Source organism: Agelaius phoeniceus, chromosome 4 (genome assembly GCF_051311805.1).
Source record: "Agelaius phoeniceus isolate bAgePho1 chromosome 4, bAgePho1.hap1, whole genome shotgun sequence".
NCBI lineage: Eukaryota > Metazoa > Chordata > Aves > Passeriformes > Icteridae > Agelaius > Agelaius phoeniceus.
Genome location: NC_135268.1, coordinates 30753956 through 30773608, shown reverse-complemented (window position 1 = coordinate 30773608; position 19653 = coordinate 30753956). Strand labels below are relative to the sequence as shown.

The 19653-nt window shown below is 42.0% G+C and overlaps 2 protein-coding genes across 6 annotated transcripts in view; one reads left to right on the top strand and one right to left on the bottom strand.

Annotated features, from left to right (window-relative positions):
- The window catches only part of GATB (glutamyl-tRNA amidotransferase subunit B), a 42244-nt gene extending 40727 nt beyond the window's left edge, over positions 1-1517 (top strand). The window contains exon 13 of the mRNA XM_054633829.2: positions 1061-1517. Within this exon, the coding sequence (XP_054489804.2) occupies positions 1061-1189 (129 nt within the window). The 3' untranslated portion in view covers positions 1190-1517. The remainder of the gene's footprint in view (positions 1-1060) is intronic.
- An 11246-nt stretch (positions 1518-12763) lies between these two features.
- The window catches only part of FHIP1A (FHF complex subunit HOOK interacting protein 1A), a 79272-nt gene continuing 72382 nt past the window's right edge, over positions 12764-19653 (bottom strand). For all 5 annotated transcript variants that reach the window (XM_077177207.1, XM_054633610.2, XM_077177206.1 and 2 more), the window contains 3 exons: positions 18444-18622; positions 18018-18156; positions 12764-13965 (listed from right to left, as the gene is read on the bottom strand). In XM_077177207.1, the coding sequence (XP_077033322.1) occupies positions 13748-13965; positions 18018-18156; positions 18444-18622 (536 nt within the window). In that variant the 3' untranslated portion in view covers positions 12764-13747. The remainder of the gene's footprint in view (positions 13966-18017; positions 18157-18443; positions 18623-19653) is intronic.

Genomic DNA, 19653 nt, shown 5'->3' with positions numbered 1-19653 from the left:
AGGTCCATAAGCACACTCCCATTTCAATGTGTTTTGAGAGTAATTTTTTTCAGAACAAAATAACTTCTAAACAGCTGCTCAAACCAACACTGAGCACTTTATGACAGTGCAGGACCAGAACTGTACTGCACTCTGCCCCACATAGGTAATTTCTAGCAGATCCAGAGTAATGAGTCCTTTCCACTGTGCAACATAACAGAGATTTTAGACTGACAATAATTTAGATACTGTAATGAGAAACAGTATTTGCATCTGAATTTGGTATTGGCACAGTGCATAGCTCCTCTATTTGCAGCCCTTCCCTGAACATCTGCAAATATGTCATCCTGTTTCTTTGCATCTATTGTGTTCTTCCCAGTAACTCTGACAAGGTAGAGAATGCCTTCCCTGCCACACAAACAGTAGCCAGATGCTGGCCTTTCAGCAGTAGCATCTCCTTTAGGAAGGCCCAAAGGTGAAATTTCTGATCCTTTCAGTAAACATGGCCCTTTCAATGTAGCAGGTGATTGTGCATCAAAGGCTGTCTGATAGGAGGTCATATTTGACCAATTAATTAATCATCATGTTGCAAAAGAGTACTTGCTTGAAGGAAAGAAAAAACTCCTATGTCTGTGCTTGAAGGACCTCACCAATATTATCAAATAGATTTTGATTCTCTTCAAATTACCTGTTATAACAGGACATTATATTCAGTAAAATGGTAGATCCTATTAGCAAGGAAAGTCCATCTCACTTCTCTGGCTCTTTTCCAAGAAGTTGCTGTTCAAGCTGCAGACACTGTAAAATCCAAAAGTATTTTCTGACTCTTTCAATAAGAGGAGCTTTCTCTATTAGTTGTAAGGCCCTGATGCTGTAGGGACTTGCTGTTCTCTCATGGGAGCAGAGCAGGAGCTTATTGCAAGGCTGAAGGCAGTTTTTATAAATAACACTTTATCCCAAAATGTAGTCTTTTATCACAATAGGCGAAACAACAAAAATATTCATACCTTGGTTGGAAATTAGTGAAGATGTTCAGTTTTCCTGTAACAATGGTGTCTGTTGCATTTTTTTTTCTTTAAAGGTTATGGCGGTAAAGGCAGGAAATCCAAAAGTTCTAAATAAGTTAATTGGTCTGGTACAGAAGAAAACACAAGGACGGTCCAATCCTGTTCTGGTGAAGCAATTACTAGAGAAGAAGCTGTCAGGGTAGCCACAAGAGAAAAAGCACACAAGCAACTAAAGAAGCATGTGCTTCGTTCTGTCTGCAAATGAACTTTGGTGTCTCCTTGTGCAGTGGTGTGCTTGTTGGATATACTTCAAGCAGCTTGAAGTCCCAGCCTTCCCTGGATGCATCAGCCAAAGGCAGATGAGCCAAAGAAAAGCAGGATATAGACATTTGCATCTCCCATGCTTTGATGTGGCACTTGGAAATGTGATTTCCACACAGCCCTGGGAAACAAGCTCCCAGAGGTGTCTGTGAGTACACAGAGAGCTGAAACCGCATGGGTTAGTTTTCCAATAAAGCGGGTACAAACTCAGCTTTTCTGTCTGCCTGTTTGTGAGAAGGGGGATTCACAGTCTCAAACTCAGTCTGGGCGTGCACACCATAACTCACTGTCATTGTGAGCACAACAGGAACAATTATTAAAACACCCAGAAGTCATTGAGGAGCCCACATGTACCTCGATGCCTTAACAGAAGGGAACAAAAAGTTCACTGCTATCATTCTTCCTGGTTTCTGGGGGAAGGGGAAAGGATGAAGCCATGAGCTGCTTCACTGTGAGCCTAAGGGTAGTGCCACAGACAGAAGTGCTGGCATCTCACCCTGTCAGATTGTTTGCTCACCTTCTCCCAGTTCTGCACCCACATACCTGCTATGCCTGCTCTCAGTTCTGAGGAGTGCCTGAGGAGTGTCTGCCTGAGCCCTTCTGAGGGTCACATCCCATTCTGGCATCAGAGGCTCAGAACAGCAGATGTACAGCCAGCCCTGTACAGCCTACAACAGAACAAGCAGAATCATAGACTAGCTGGAGCTGATTATTGGAGTCCAGCTCCTGGCCCTGAACAGGACAGCCCCAGCTCCAGTTTGGTTTTTTTTTTCTCTGCAGGCAAGAACTTGGCCCCATGTTACAAGCACCCAATGCCCAGGGCTGCTGCTTCTCTGGCACGTGGTTTTCTCCTCTCATCTGGAACTGTACTGCTTTGGATCATGCAGTTTGGAACTGTTCTGCTTAGGAATGGAACATGCAGTTGGCTGAGCTGGATTCAGCTGGGGTTCAGTCCTTCTCCACTACTTAATCCTAAGGGGTGTTTTGTGCTGGTAGTTTTTATTTTGGGTTTTTTACATAGTTTGTTTTTCAGTTCCTGGCTTTCAGTAATCACTGAAATGCAGGGATCCGGAATAAACTTCCCCATCCCAACCAGCTTTTGCTGATTGAGCCATTAACAGGAAATGCAACAAGAAGGAGCCTGTCAAATTTTCATGTAGTGGGGAAATAAATCCCATTTAGTACCAGATGCTTGAAGTTCTTAAATCCCTCCTGGAGACTGCTAAGCCATACTTTTTAAAGATCACACCTACCTTGGGCCTCATAGCTACTTCTTCAGAACTGTTCTTTAGGTTGTGCCTGCAGGGCAGACATTGTCACAGGAGTGCAGCAGGTGTGGCCCTGGGACTTCAGTCACCTTTGGCAAATGTGGTGCTTGCAGCACTAGTTCAAAGTAGGCTGATGGCAGTTCTTCCTCCTGAGTGGCTGATGTTATGTCTTGAGGAGTACATTGCTGTACAAATTGCCTGAGGTTCAAGTGCAAACTCCTTCATTGGAAGGGAAAAACTCCTTTGGTTTTCAATACATTTAATGAATAAAATGTATACCCATTATTCATAAAAAAGTACCTTTACAATTCAAACATCATCCTACAGCTTATAAAAAGCAGTAACACAACTGCAGTCAAAAACTGTGACCCTTCAAAAGCCAAACAAAAAGCCTAAACCTCCAAAAACTCCTCAAATCACACCATGCCCAGGGTTTTCATGTAATTTGACCTTCACACTAAGACTTCTACTATCACTTTTCACATCATGAGCAAAAGCTACCATTTTTACTTAGAGTGGTGTGAGTTTTCTGTGTTTAGTCAATAAAGGTTTAGATTATACAACAAAACTACTGGAATTCTGTTCAACTCTTGCCATGGCAGCAAGAAACAAGAAGGCACAAGGGTTTCTCCATGAAATCTTGAATCTTAGAGATCCTCCCTCAGTTTAGAAAAACACAGTTTTCCCAGAGGTAGTCCTCCAAAGGTCACTGTTTGTTGTGGCACAGCTGGATGCTGCTCTGCTGAGTTCCCCACTGCTGCAGTGGGTGCCTTTTAAAAAGAGAAATCAAACCAACAATGTATTTGGAAGAGTAATAAATAAGGTGATGAAGGAAGCATCTCAATTAATGTAGCAAGCCTACTGCTGATAATTCTCTCTATGGGCTAATTCTTCTTAGCCACTCTTTTACTATGCAATTATACTTTACTAATGTGTACAAAACCTGTTAGAAATCATCAGCCAGGTTCTCTCTGAGTAGAGTTTGTGTCAGTACATCATGCACCTGGGCCTGTGCAAAGCACTGGACACTGTCCTCCTGCATGGCATCCTTATCTCTAAACTGGAGAGACATGGATTTGATGGGTGCACTGCTCAGGGGATAAGGAATTGGCTGGCTGGTTGCACTCAAAGAGCTGCAGTCAGTATTCTGATGTCCACATGGAGGCCAGTAATGAGTGAGACTGTCCAGGGGTTGTCACTGGGCCTTGCCCTGTTTCACGTCTTTGCTGGTGATAAAGACAGTGGGACTGAGTGCTCCCTCATCCATCAGCAAGTTCTCTGATGACAACAAGCTGTGTGGCATGGTCACTGCAGGACAGGGATACCATCCAGAGGGATCTGAACAGGCTTGAGAAGGGGGGCTGTGCAAACAAGTGGGACTTCAGGGTTCTGGGGGATGACAAACTTGACATGACCTGGCAATGTGCACTCACAGCCCAGAAGGCCAAATATGTCCTGGGCTGCATCCAAAGCCCTGTGGGCAGCAGGGCAGGAGAGGGGATTCTACCCCTGTGCTCTGCCCTGGTGAGACCACACCTGCAGTGCTGCATCCAGCTCTGGGGACCCAGCACAGGAAGAAGAGGCATCTGTTGGAGCAAGTCCAGAGGAGACCATGAAGATGATCAGAGGGCTGGAACATCTCACCTGTGAGGACAGGCTCAGACAGTTGGGGCTGTTCAGCCTGGAGGAGAGAAGGCTCTGGAGAGACCTTATAGCACCTTCCAGTTCCTCAAGGGGGCCAACAAGAGAGGTGGAGAAGGAACAAGGGCATTTAGTGGTAGGATGAGGGGGAATGGCTTTAAGACGAGAGAGGGCAGGTTTAGATTGGATATTAAGAAAAACATCTCTACTGTGAACCACTGGAACAGGTTGCTCATAAAAGCTGTAGATGCCTCATCACTAGAAATGTTCAAGGCCAGGTTGGAGGGGGCTTTGGGCAACCTGTTCTAGTGGAAGGTGTCCCTGCCCATGGTGGGGTATCGCCCTGTGCTTCTAAAGTTCTTCTAAGCCTTCTGATATTTACATTTTTGTAATACAGTTTCTCATGCACTTTTCATGTAAATAATGATTGTTTTGCAGTCCTTTCTAGAAAAAGAAAAAAATTATAAACTTCTGGTTTAACCTGTGTAGTTAAAGAAGTAACAATTTCATCCTCCAATCCATGGTCACCTTTAGAATTCTATAAATATTGAAGTCAAAAAATAAACATGCTCTTTTTTGCCTTAAGCATCTCAACGTGTTGTTCATTCCATGTTGTATTGCAACAGTGGGGGGGTTAGAATTATATTAAGGTCCCTTCCAACCATTCTGTGATTTACTCTTAAGTCTCAATCTATTTTCACCTCCAGCTGCCAGAGACAATGGATAACAAGAAAGATTAAAAAGGGATAATTGTAATATTCTTTCCTTCCAGGGAAGGTAAAGAGCAGCCATAGTCTATAAATTTTACACTGTATTATGGAACAGTCAGTTCTGAAAATTTTAAAATCTTTTGCAGACACAAAACGTAAATTTCTTTTTGATACGAGAAAAAAGTGGTTTCAGCCAATTGAGATCAAGATAATGAACCTTTTTAACATTTGTGGAGATACCAGCTACCAACTTCAAAGCAGCAGTAGCTGGCAGTGCTCAGACCTAGCAATGGGAAGGCTCATTTGGGCCAGCTCACACTGCTCCCACTATCCAAGCCTGCATTAAGGGGCTCATCAGTCACCTCACACCCCTTTGACTGAACCAATACAGCCAAAACATGAGATCCTTTTTGCTTTCCAAGGCCCTTATACAGCAGCCTAAATACAACCACCACCTTCCCATTCCCCTAAATGGAGCTCACAGCAAATTTAAAAAAAAAAAAAAAAAAAAAAAAGTGGAGCGCTGTACTGAGCAAAACAAACAGCTTTGTTTTATATCTGCTTAGAGTAGTTGATGAGCACATTAAAAAAGCAGAAGCAACAGCCTCAAGGAATTTAGTTTCTGCTATTTAAAGACAAATAAAACAACCCTACAGGACAGGTGGGTCTGCAGGATAGAAGGCAGAGCCTGACTCTGAAGTGTTTGATGTAGGACATCCTGCAGGCCAGGAGGCTGTCCCAAGTGTGGTTGTATCAAGGCTGGAGCTCTGGAATGAAGATAGAGGCTTTGACCCCAACTTGGAAGTCTCATTTAGCTACTCCAGTGCTCTCTGATCTAATGATTGCAGATGCCATCTGTGCAACAGCATCAGGCAGGGTGAATTAAGGACAGTTTCATGCAGATTTTCAGCAGTTACTATCCACGAACAGAGGACCAAGGAGAATGCTCACAAATTAAAAGCTGACACCAGACACTCACGACCATCTCATCTACTCATTGCTGGAAGTCTTTTAGGAGGTCAGACCTGAGGGTGGAGAGCTGATACTTACTATCTCATATAGCTGAAGTATCCTGTATCTGAGGCTGCAGAACAGGAGAAGAAAGTTGTCTAAAAAGATGCTGGCAGTGCTCTAAGTAGTGAAGAAAGAATTTCTAGCACTCAGCCTTGGCTGCAGAGTTTAATTTTAACTGTGTTAAAAATAGAAGTACATGATAGGAACCTTAACTAAAAAATTACAGCAGAGCATTCAGCTGTGGTTTCAGTGTGGCCCCTTTCCACCCTGCTTTGCGGTGTGGTGTCAGGGTTCTGGGATGCTTTTGTGTCTCTTCTTAGCACCCTCTACCTACACTTACACAACCACTGACCTCAGCAGCACCTTCCCAGGGATTTATGGCCTTGTGTGCATGCTCAGCCTGGAGAGTGTTTGTTTTCTCACACATAAAGTAAAACAAATTGGGTTTTCAGTCAGCTGTCTGTTCTCAAACTGCATGAGGGAGAAGAAATAATAGCACACTCCTGGTTAGTTTGCCCTTGTTGCCAGCATCTTCTTAAAAAGCTATTTACACATACTCACACACACTGGATTCTGGATCAGGCAATAGGCACTTAAAACCAAGTTACAGCAGACAGGTCTCCATTTATCAACCCAAATGCTCAGCAGCTTCCCTGCATTGGGTTGGCTTCAAGTGGAAGTTGTCCCCTGCCCCCTCAGAAGACACAAACACACAGGTAATACACAGACAGAGAGGACTCTATTGATAAACAGTGTGAGGAATGCAGTAAAATACAAAATCCCAAGTTGTCATGACCTGTAATTTGCTGTGCATTTTTCTGCCCACTGTGATGGCAAATTTAGATTCCATCTTCAAGAGCCCCTGGGCCAAGAACAATCAGTAACTAGGGATGACTGCAGTGGAAACACAAAACCACTGGGAATCACTTCTCTCCTGACTGTACTCCAGCCCACATCCCACATTAGGCTAGACAGCCTGAATTTTAACTGCAATAAAGCAAACTGCAGAAATGCTCAGGTGCCACCATGAGGGAACAAAGCTGCAGAAAGAAGATAGTTTAGTGAGCAATATAGCTGTGCATACTCCCAGGGGAACTGAACCTTCTGTCCAGGACCATCCTAGTCACAGATCCTTAAGTTCTCCTGTAGGGCATACAGGCATGTCACAACTGTCTACAGCATTTGCTGACCACCAAAACTAAGTGGTGAGGGATCCTGATCTTTGGTTTCTCCCCTTTATCTGTGTGGGGGAGCCCAATTCATGACCCTGTGAACGATTCCCATCTTTGCCTGCTGGCTTTGCCCAAGAAAAAGACTGGTGACAGCTGTGCCAGATCCCATGTGATCCCATTTCATACACAGGCAGCAAACTAACCCATGCGACATTCCCTGCCTTGTCATTGCAGCCATCAGAGAAAGGCCTCCAAGTCCAGTACCTGGAGCTGCAGAGCTGCACTGCCATAAGCCTCACAAGAGCCAACAGCTTCACTGTAGGGAATGCTCCCTCCATGCACAGCCTTTTGTGTAAGCACAAAGCAGTTCTCCCAGCTGGTTGCATTAGCCACAGCTGTAATTGTCTAACCCACTAAGCAGGCATAACCATCAGTAAGTTGTATTTTAGCTGCTCAAGAGGCCACACTTTCAGGCTGGCCCTGGAGGCTGCTAGATTTTTTCCACACAGAAGCTCAGAAACCAATGTTATGACCCCAGAGATTTACAAAAGACACTGATCTGTGTTTCTAAACTCCCAAGTTGTGCTGAGACACCAAGAGACACGAGTTGTTGGCTCAAGCTGCAGCAAGGGATACTGAGACCCAGAGCCACTCCCTCTCCTTTGAGTTCGAGCTGGCATTTCGTCTGAGCTCTGGCCAAACTGACACAGCAGCACTGAGCTGGACACAGTTTAGTTGTCTCGGATTTGACTCGTCCATGTTATTTTTTGGTCTAAATCCAAGCTAGTTATTTTTAAAGCAGACTGCAATAAAACACAGCTGCTGTGGAAATGGCTTCATCAGAGACGAAGGTTTGCAGGTATTTAGTCCACAGTACGTAATTGTATGCGGGCAGTCTGCTGAAGTGCCAAAGTTGAGAAATGCAGCCTTTGCACAAAAGTTCCATCAGGGCTTTTAGCCCAGAGACTTCAGTCTTAATTTAATCCAGCTGCCACAAGAACCATTATAATCAATGAACAAAAAGAAGATTTGCACAGTCAGCAACAAAACGCCACTTTAAGCACCTACATATTTAAGAATCCAAGTAATGCTCCTTTTCATAAATGAGGCTTCCAACTGAGCATGTAACAAATGAAGTACATTGATGCTGGGCCACAACAGGTTTAGATAAGCTGGGGGCCACTAAAACATAAAGTGCATTTAGTCAGAGCAGGGCTTTAACCACCAACAAAGCCACAGAAATAGTGCTGCATTCTGTGGCTGTCTGCGGTCAGACAGCTGGCACCACCATCATCTTACCCAAGCACCTATTTATGTAAGTCTGACACCACCTTCACAAGGAACAATTTTTACCCTTCTTTGCACATTTCTGTCCCAAAACATCACACACAGCACTGCTGTCCACTTGGACAGGTACTGTAGGACATGGTCATATTAATTTTTCAAGTTTGAGCTTTTTCTTTCTGATAACCCAGAGCAACAAAAACGTAAATTCTGCATTTCACACAGAGGGAAGTGGCCCCTGCTACTCTGTGGCATTTTACCTTTGGTTTGCTCATTAATGTAAGCAGCCCAAGTGCCATGTATCCTTCATTTCTGCTGATAATGCTCAAAGAGTGCAAGAAGGAACACACTCTAATTATCTAAATCAGATCAGGACACAGCAGTATTGTTACTGTACAGTGCCAGAGCTATCTGAGTTAAAAGAAAAGAAAGAGGAAAATCCCAGTATTCTACTCATAAACACAGATGCAATTTAAATGTTACAAACGTAATGGGAGCTGTCATAAGAACTGCAGGCATGACATAGCAATTTCAGTTAATACAGCAGAGTAAATTGCTTATTAAATCAAGCCATCCTCAAACAGGAGCTGTGGCTACAAATTCAAATGATACAATGACATAATTTAACTGCAACAAATCACACTGCTCCCATCCTTTTCTTTCCAACCCTGAGATTTTAGAGCATCTTAGAGGAGCTAAAAATCCTTCCCAAAGCATGAAACCTTCTGAGAGGCTTAAGCAGAGTGCACAAAAGGGTAGTGAGTGTGTACACACTGTGCTGGATGGTGAACTTCTCTTGGTAAATAGAACTTAACCTCTTGAACTTAAACCCTCGGAGTCTACAGGATGCTGCAAGTTTGTTTGCAAATGTTTTTCTCTGAAGGACTGAACAGATCACTTGGGTTTTGTGCACAGGCCAAAGAGTGGCATTGGTGGCAGGAATGCTGCTCAGGCTTCCTGTCTATCCAGTCCCGCTCCCATTCCAAGGCATGGCTCCCGGCTGATGTCCAAGGTCCACCTCAATCACACTTTGTTTTCTCCCATCCTAGGAAATTTACCAATCTTACTAAAAATACCAAATCACACCTGAAAGGCAAGTGCTCTGTACCACAGCATGACACCACTGAATTCAGACTTTTTGCAAAGTGACAAACCCCAAAGAACGAAGTAGCAAGTAATTTATGAACCATATGCTTGGAAGCATGTACCTGGGCCTGCTGGTGGGAGGGACAGTCCATGCCTGATACTGGAGTTTTCTCATCTCCACAGAATACAGCTGAAAACAGAAGTTCTGATTTCTGTTCTTGAAAACCAAAGTCAGAAGTTACCAGGACAAAAAAAGACAATGCATCTTTCACACCTAGAACTGCAACATCAATAACTTGATCCCATTCAAAATATCATAATATTCTTTAGGGCACCCATGAAAAAGATCAAATTTAAGAAAAATGCCTAGAATACAATAATATAGGTAGTAAGCACAGCCAGCAACATGTGAACTGCACCTGACTATACATGTACAAAGACCAGCACAAGCATGCATGAAGCTTTAGTCCAATTAATGCAAACCATGTGTATGTTTACTGAGACTAACCCAGAAAGCATCCAAAAATGGCCAAAGGTAAAAGAGAATGACTACAAATTTTTGAAGACAAAGTGCTCACTTTATAGGTAGGTTGCAAAAACAAAATAAACAAAAACTAAACCAAACCGAAACCATACACACACACACACACACAAAAGCAGGCTGAAAATGCTGGAAAGATTCCTTGCAATAGCAGAACAGCTTAAAAACACACTCCAAGGCTACATAATTGGAAATGTGGCATTCACAGTTTGAAGCATCTAGTAGGAACCTGGAAATTCACTTTGGTATCACTGAGCCACCACCTGCAGTCTTTGCAATAGATCTGCCAAGGCACTTCATTTGGAACTGATGCTGAGCCAATGTACCAAAGAAGGACTGCTCCAGTCACACACCCACCTGAATGTGGGAAAAACCAGATCATAAAGCACTTCCTTGTTCTTGGACATAGCAGCATAATGCTGTTGTCCTCCAGAGACCTCCAGGCCGGACCACAGCTTGGACCACAAGTACAGGTTTTTTTTGGGAAAGGATCTATCATTGGTGAGAGACAGGATAACACATTATCTAACTGGAGAGAAGAAGCTGAGTAGAGAAGCATTTGGCTGAAGAGCTTATGCAGACAGATGTGATTCATCTCAAAAGATCAACATTTTCAAGCTAAATCACAGGTTCTGCATTTTGAAGGCAGGAAGAGGCAATTCCCACCAACAGTTTTTTGTGCTGGCTGCCAGACATTATACTGCTATTACATCTGAGACACAGCTGCAATCTGATCCCACTCAGAAAAAAAGCAATGCAAAGGTACACGTATGATCTGCATTTTTACATTCTAAGCCAGCGTCACTGCACTCCTCCACCTCTTCCTTTTGGGGAGCTGACAGACATTTCCCATTGGTGAGGGGACACTGTGCACAAACACAGCTCTGACCTTTCAGCAAGAAGCCTTCCACACAACTCCAGATTTCAAAGGCTGACTTTATCCTACTGGACATAGAACATAAACTCTACTAAAACTTATGAGGAAAATCCTCTCCTTCCTCTAATTTACAGATGCTTTTATGAGTAGTCCACATTTTAAAATACTCATGTAGCTTAACAGACCTGCCGGGATGAAACTGCAGTGATTTTATCCATTTGCTGAAAACACCAGTTAAAATTAACAATCTCCAAAGAAATCCCTTCTACCCCGCAAATAAGGATTCTTAGTTTAGAATACAAACAAAGGAAGTGTGCAGGTAGTAATTTACTGCCTTGAGCACTGGTCTGCAGAGTTCTTTATTTTTAAAAAAGTGAAATAATCTTTCTAATTCCTGTTTAAAAAGTCCTCAAAAAAAAGGGATTAGATTGCTTCTGCATTTTAGCAACTGTTTCTGAACCACTAAAAGGGAGCTGATCAAACTTTCCTTTTGCTCTCATGCAGTTTTTGCAGAAGAGGTGAGAAGCAAAGCAAGCACTGACCCTACAACCATAATGGTAAAACACTTCCAACACACACACTGAACCCCCTCAGGCCAAGCCCATGAGTACAGCATGGAAGGCAGCAGAAATGAGGGAGTGGGAAAAGAGCCCACAGTGCCCTAGAACAAGTTTTATAAAAAAAATATAAAAATAAAAATCAATCAATCTCATTACTCATTTACAACAACAATGGGAGGCTGGGGGAGAACTGATAAAGAAAGAGCTCTCTTCAACCTGGGTAACTAATACCTAAGGAAAAACCCCACAGCTTTGGCTTCAGCTTCCAAGAAAGCTGGTGAGGTGAAAGAGGGCCATGTGGAGGTCAGTAGGTGATTTGCAGAATGGTGATGCAGTGGCACCTGAAAAACTAAACAAGTCATAAATGAAACCAAACCAGAGAGAGACAGCTCGGAAGCAACAGGACCCCCAGCCATCATGGAAATGAAGACTGTGCAGCAAACAAGAAAAGATGGACCCAGAGAAGTTCTGGAGGGGATTTTGTTGGAGGCAGATTTTGGGATTTTTTTTTTCATGGAATAGCCTACGGCAGGCTGACACAATGAATGCAGACACTTTAATCTATACCTTGTAGATTAAAGGAAGAACTTTTCAGAACTACCTAAAGGATTTAGGAGCTTAAACCGAACTGCATATTCCAGAGGAATCTGATGTGCAATTAGACTGTTCTGGAATGTCTTTGGTTTTTGTTTTTAAACCGTTTTTTCCCCTGAAATCTCTGAGAAAGTGTGTTTCCAATTCAGAATGTGATTAACTGGAATTCCACATTATGGAATTACAATGAGCAGGAGAACTAATGTATGCAAATGTTATTTCTGATTTCTGTTTCTTCACATTTTTTGGAGTCGTTGTTAGTTTGTATCCTGGGCAAAAGGGTTTATGGCTTTCTTGAACTAAGCCCCTCTTTATGCAGCCAACTACAACACACTGGAAGCACAATTATGCAGCTAAGATAAGACAAAATACAGTGGTGATGCACCAATTCATCATGTTTGGGGTCTTCTAATGAAGCCCATTACTCACAGAAGAGAATTTTCTCAAGCAGTTAGTCACCAGCAGACAGCTTTCCCCATTACTCCTTCCTTTTCTGCAGCTGGTGAATAGCCTGGTCCTCCCCTCACCATCCCAAAAATGCAATATTAGGAAAAGTCAACACCTAAATTACAAGTAAACAAACAGTATTTAACTTTCCCTTAACCTTAAGAGAAATTAACAATAAAAGAGTACACCTTTCATGAGCAAGCAAACCTTTTTCATTTAATAAAAAAAAAAAAAGACAAAGACAAAAAACAGCCTGCTGTCCATTTAACACTACAGAAAAATACAGAGTATCTTTCTTTAGCTTATTAAAACAAGCATACAAATAAACTAGACACTAATAACAGCTTGCATAGAAACATTTTGTTTTGTACTTTGTGCAAATCTTACTAAATAAGGCATGCTGGCAGGCTTAGGTAGCAATGCAAGAGTTATCAAAGAATGCTGAGGAACTGCAAGGAAAATTCCAGGCAGTCTGCAATCCACATCCACTTACACACTTCACTGGACTTCAAAGCCCAACAGCTGATAGCTGCAGATCTGTCTGCAGCATAAGGCAATATGGTATGTGTAGGGCCCAGCACCTGCTTTCAGCTACTCAGGGGTTTGCTACACATAAGATCACTTGAATTCAGAAAACCTGAGCCAGTAGTTAAAAAGGGGGTTTTGGGTGGGGATCAGTAAGAACCCGGCTTCAGGGTGAAGCAAGGGAAGAGGCAAAGAGGACAACGACATCAAGAAACACAGCCCTTCACATACCCCCTTCAGGTTTTGTGCAGATTTTGCATGCTTTTTTGTACTGTGAACTTTTCCCATGGAGCAATGTTTTTTCAAGCAAACTTGTCTCCTAACAAGTTATCCAGAAGAGTATTTGTGGAACAGAAAAAGCTAACAAGTTTGTGTATCTTAGCCAGCCAACAAGTGCCTATTGCAGAAATCCAACAGGAATTAGTGACACTGAAGATGGGTGGCTGTGTAACGAGGAAGGGATGAAGAAGGAAGCTGCAATAAGAGCAGTATCAGAAATCTCAAATAAGTTATGTAGCACAGAGGGAAATTATAAGGCCTAACTGGAATAATATTTTGCCTCCTTCTTCCCCCTCCAAATCAAGTATTTTCAGGAAATATTGAAGTACAACCTTCTTTTGAAAGCAGCTTTGCATTAATAATCTGTTTAAACTCCAAAAGCTTTCTCAAAACACATTTTAAAAACCCACTAATAATAATCTTCAAAATCCCCCAGTATTTTTTAACATAAAATTGAATGTTCCTGGGCTAGAGCTGCCAGTTCCTTCAGGAACTCTGGGAAAAGGGCAGCTGCAAGTACGGCGTTCCTCACGTGTGCAGGAAGGCTGGGATGAGCCAGGCCTTTCTTTCCTTTCTGTCCCAGGAAAGGCTGCAGTACAGCTGGGTAAGCTTCAGGAAGATTCCTTCCTTTCCCTGGGTTGCTGCTGTGATGGACATTACCTAAAGACAGGAGGAGAGGGAGAGGAAAGAAAAAAGACTGTATATTAAGCACACAGAGTACTTGTATAGTGTCTAAACCCAGTTTATAAGGATTGTGTTCAGAGCTGTAATTTACAGTACCCACACTGTGCAGGGAGATACTGCACTAATCCAGCATTTTAAAGTTCTACATAGCCTGGTTCTATTGCATTTTTTATTACCTATCTTTCCCCAGGTTATATATCATTCAGTTACAGCTCTGATGAGAGAAATATGTGGGCAGAAGAGGAGTCAAGGGAAGGAGTAATATGGATTTACCTTCTGAAACAGCAGATAATATCTACCGTCTAGAGCCAGCATGGTTGTCTCCATTTAAACGATACTATGCTCTATCCCTCCCCCACATCAAACTGTTGTTTTGATTGTACTTCTCTTTCTCTATCCTCTCCCTGTGAATCACCATGTCAATGGATTCGAGGCCGAGCTATCACATCACCACATGAGTTGGAAGCAAGTTAGAAACTAAGGGAAAAAAAATTTAAAATTGGATTTTTCTGCAGCTATAGGCCCTACTAACTACTCTTACTTCCCTGTAAAGCAACTAACCATTAAAAAGAGAGCAAGTGAAAGCCACTGTGTGTTCTGCTATATGATCTTTGCTGCCAGAGTTCAGAGGATCAGAGCTCAAGTATCAGAATGCATGGAATTACAGTGACAGCAGCACTTAAATTTCAATCAATTGCTCCTTGTTTCAACCTGAAGCAGAACTGCCCTTTAATTAGATGATAATTAATTCAGTGAAACTAAAAAGGTGACAAAATCTAATGCTGATGGAAATAAATACTCTACAAAGAAAAATTAACCTGTAGAACTCACTGCTACAAGATAGAACTCACTGCTACAAGGTATCATTGAGGCCAACTCAGCGGAGACAGATGAAGTCCCATCTAACTCACAAGTGGGATGCTCTCCTGAGATGTATAAGTAAATCATTAAAAAGAAATAAAAGGGCTGTTATGTTAATTCACACACTGCAGACAAGCCCAAAACTGCATTGCTGCCTTCAGAAGGGGTTTCCCTTACTCTGCACACAGTTTATGTTAGAGTCTCAAGTGATGCCAGCCTTGCTCTGAAACCCCTCCAAAGCAGTGAACAGGGGGAGCTGTAGATGAAGGCCTCACTCGATGCTGCACAGCAATCCTCTGTTCAACAGCTCTGCACTTTTGTTCCTTGCCTGTACTTCACCCAAGGCACTGTGGAATTACTCTACTCCTTCCAAACACTTGAAAAAAAAAAACATTCCATCTCAATCATTTAACAGACTCGTACTTTTCTTGAGTTTAAAACACCTTTCCAACTCCAGACTTATCAATCATTCATGCTGTTATTCTACAAATTTCTACCTACTAGAGACAGAGTACAGGAATTTCTATTCTGTGGGAAAATCTGACTGTGGGAGGAAAAACAACTTAAATTATAGATTACAATGAAAAGATAAAGTTTTAAGCTTCCCCTGAAGATTTTTTTTCTCAGATTTTCTAATGTTAAAACATTTCATAATTAATATTTTAAGTTTTTTTAAATAGTTTAGGCAATATAACCAGAATGCTAGTACACTGTGAAAGCTTTCCTCTTCTTTATACTCTTCCTTTTAAAAAGAATCAAAACTGATACATCTCTAAAAATATTTTTTGTTTAGATTCAACTGCTTGTTTGGAAAAAACCCCCCAAAAAACCAGAAAAGCACAGAAAGCTGATCTAGGAACTAGAGATTTGTTGTATTTTTTTTCCTTTGATCAGGATTGTTCACTTCTCTCTAGGGTCAGGATGCAATCTGAGTCATACAATTGAAAATTGAGCAAATGAGTACTCTGAAGATTGCTACCAACACACTGAAAAAGGGGCAGCTTGCACATGGAGCTACATCGTGACAGCTCTAGATGTGTAACCAGAGCCCAAGCTGCTGTGGAAGAAATCACACACTACTGCAAGCAAAAAAGAACAAATTGTACCATTTCTGTTCAAAAACCTTCTGAGACCAACCCTGTAAAGTGAGAGAAAATTCTCTATAATATTTTGGTTTTACATTTGTATTCCTCACTAACTCTGCCTTCAGGTTTTCATATGTGAATTCTGTAGGAGGCTGGCTATGCTCAGACCTGCAGAGAACACTGGGGTTTATTCACCACTTCTTTTCAGGGGAAAAATCCCTCAGAGAGCAACCAATATGTCTGACAGTCAGAGATGGTGTTCAAGCTAATGCAAAGAAGTCCATGGGGAGTTCCCAATTTGTTTTTTGGTTTTGGTTTGTTTTTATTCTTTTTTTCATTTACCATTATTGCAGCAGTTCCTACCTTGCACTTTTTAATCAACATAATGAACTACTGGTTGATAGGCTACTGAGCCAGCTCTCCCCCAGGATTACAGTCTGATGACTTGCATCACTAGTCCTGTAGGGAACCAAATCTGCAGTTATCCAGAAATTTACTTACTCTCCATTTATTTGTCAAGACAAGCCTTCTCTGCAGGAGTTGCCACTATACAGAACAAAGTGCACTAACAGGGTGACTAAGCAGCCTTCTTTCAAATTCCTAAATAATGACCAACATGAGTCAACCTGGCAAATTCTGAAGCCCACAGAAGAAAACTGACGTAAAACAGGAAGTATAAATAAATGTCATTGGGAATGCATTATGTGAAAGTTCTTATTGCCAGCACCTGAGAAAAAAAGGACTCTGAATATTGCCTCCTAATCTCATCTCCCACATGCTAGCTACAATGACATCTAATGGTTCAGCTTTCTATTCTATGACACCAAAATGCAGAGCCTAAAATGCTACTGACATGTGCAGGACACAGCTTTTTTACAGCAGACCAACAGACCAACTCTTTAGGATGCAGCCTTAGCAAGATCATAATTTTACAGACTAGATATACTGCAAACCTTAGAAACACAGACTATGCTGACTACAAACTAGGTAGCTTATTCTTCAGAGTCTTGAAAAATGAAAACACAATTAAAATGGCACATAAAGACTCCTGATTTCCACACCTCTGGAAGTCCAAGAAAAGCATCAACATCTTCACAGAAGTGTGGGCAGAGTGGGTGATTATTAATGACTCCCAAAGACGAGTAAGCACACACCTGTACATGCAGCCTCTTCTGAACCCTTACAGAGTCAGCTCTTCATGACTCACCAAATTTGACATATTCCCATCGTGTGGCAAGCTGGCTTTTAAGAGAAGCCTGCATCCAACACTGCCTGCTCAGAAGCAAGCTGAGAACAAGCATGTCCTCAGGGCAGGGCTTCAGCTCTATCCATTGCCTGCCTGTGTCTGGAAGGTTCTTATTTGGCAGCTAAGACTTCATTTTGTTTATTTTTACTAGCTTGCCCCACAGTGGTAAAAATAAGTAGAGGTAACTGTAAAGACAGGTGCAGTATGAGCTGTGCTTGAGAAGCAGCAGATGTTACAGAGTCCCCTGCAAAGCTGGCTTGGTGGGGTGATACCCGTATAACTCCCCACTGCTCATAGACACACACATTTTGGTTTTTTCTGCTTGTTTTGGTTTGTTTGTCATACAAGAAAGATACTAGCCAGAAAACTTTCAGTGTCTTATCTCCTTCAGTGGTAGCCGAAACCATGACACCAAGCCTTATTCAATTGTTGCAGAAACCAGTTCATCCTGGACTTCTGTCCTAGCTAAGATTTATCAAAAAAGAACCAATGACCTAGCTGAAGGTCAGGCTAAAAATAAAATGAAATCATGCACATATGCCACCTCACCTCATGCTTTGAAAGTGAGTTTGTTTACTGACAGCAAGCCAAGAACTGAATTTGTTACTTCTTTAAACAGACATTTTATATACCAAATAAAAACTCATAAACAGGAAAGAATATCCAAATAGACCCATACACTGTGGTCTACTGAGCATCATCACTTTAAAGTCAGGAGAATACAGCTGGCTAATGACATTCACAACACACCACACCTTTTAATCATCTGCAAAAAAGGACAGGGGGAATTGGTAAGTCATTCCATCAGCCCTCCTCTGAGCATGCTTATCATTTACCTTTGGTGAGCAATTCTTCCTCAGCATCAGACATGTCCACACGAAAAAGCAGGTACTGTTGGGCCTCCAGGAGAAGACCTGGGAAGTCTTTTTCAATGGAAGCAAAATGTTCAATCTTATTTTTCACAGATGCCAGCACCTGCCAAAACAACAGTAGCAATTACTTCTTTCTCCTTTGCTCCCAGTGCAGCCACAGACTGAATATTCAGGCTTGCTCTACCTGCATTAAACTAGAGTTCTGACAAAAGCTATGGTCATATAGAGTTTCCAGTTCTTTGCACAAATGCAATTAAAACATGGAAATGAAATAAGAAGCTCTCAGACAGGTAGGAAAGCTACATGTGAAAGTGAAAGGAGCTAACGTAAGGTTTAAGGAGCCACTAAAGACACTGCTCCAGTAGGCATGGCTATCACCTGTGTAAATACCTGATAGAGCGAGCGCACGCTAGGCTGAAACACCATGTTGGTGTTGAGCAGAAAGGAGCGGAGAAGCGGCTGTGGATAACTTGCCAGCTGAGTAATAATCCCAATAAGCAGCAAATTTACGTGCAAGGAATTCTCCAGCATGTTCTCCAGCTTCGACAACACTACGCTGATGAATGGTCCTGCAAGAAAATAAGAAGGAATCAATGCTTTTGTTTTCACAGAAGAAAAACCCGAAGATCCAGGAAAAAGGCATTTAAAGGGAATTTTGACCATCATAACCAACCAAATTAGCCCTCCCACACAGTAATTAAAGACAGCAGGGAGAAAACCCAAACTGTAGCTGAACAGAGAAAGCAGACTTTACAGAGGTGTCGAAAGCTTTTGTGGTTAGCAGCACATTGGCTACCTGGCCAATCAGTTTACATTAATGGTTTATTTAACATGCATGACTATTCCACTTGTATGTGCCAATAAGGATTTAGCCTAGGACATTACAGTCTACCACTCTATTCCCCTTTAATAAATTGGAAGGGTACTACTAGTTTTAATGCAAATAGAATCTGCTCTTTTTACTCTTCCTATGCCTTATTTCTAAGCTGGGCAAAATGAATTATTGCTAGCTTTCTTGTTCTATCCAAAAACTGGTGTTCTAAAGAAAATATGAAAATGCTATTCTAAACATAAAAATCAAGCTGTGATATTTCCCATCACAAGAAAAGGCATCTTCAGTATACCAAACACTCACACAAAGCAGGGAAGACATTAAAATAGATTTATAAGCATAATTGCTGGTAGACATAGGCGTTATCATATAAATGTCACCAACAAATAATAGCTTTAGTTTGTGCATTCATGCTGAAGGACAGCCACTGAACTACAGAAGCATTTACCATGAAGTACATAAACCTTTAGTGCTCAAGCTTATGAAACCTTTGCAAGGCTGAGAATGACTTCACTCAAATACTATCCTGTTAGACCACACAGCTTGGCACATGCTTGAGGCAGCCAGTACAAGGGACCTACTCACAAGTAATGTCCCTTGTCACATCCACAGTCCCACCACACTATTCAAGTTGCATAAGAGCTAGGAAAACCATGCAGAAGAATGATTAGCACTGTTATCTTTAAATATCCCACCCTCAAACCTGGCAAAAAATACATGCCATGGGCATTTCTAGGGTCAAGCAAGGTGGCCATAACCCAACACCAT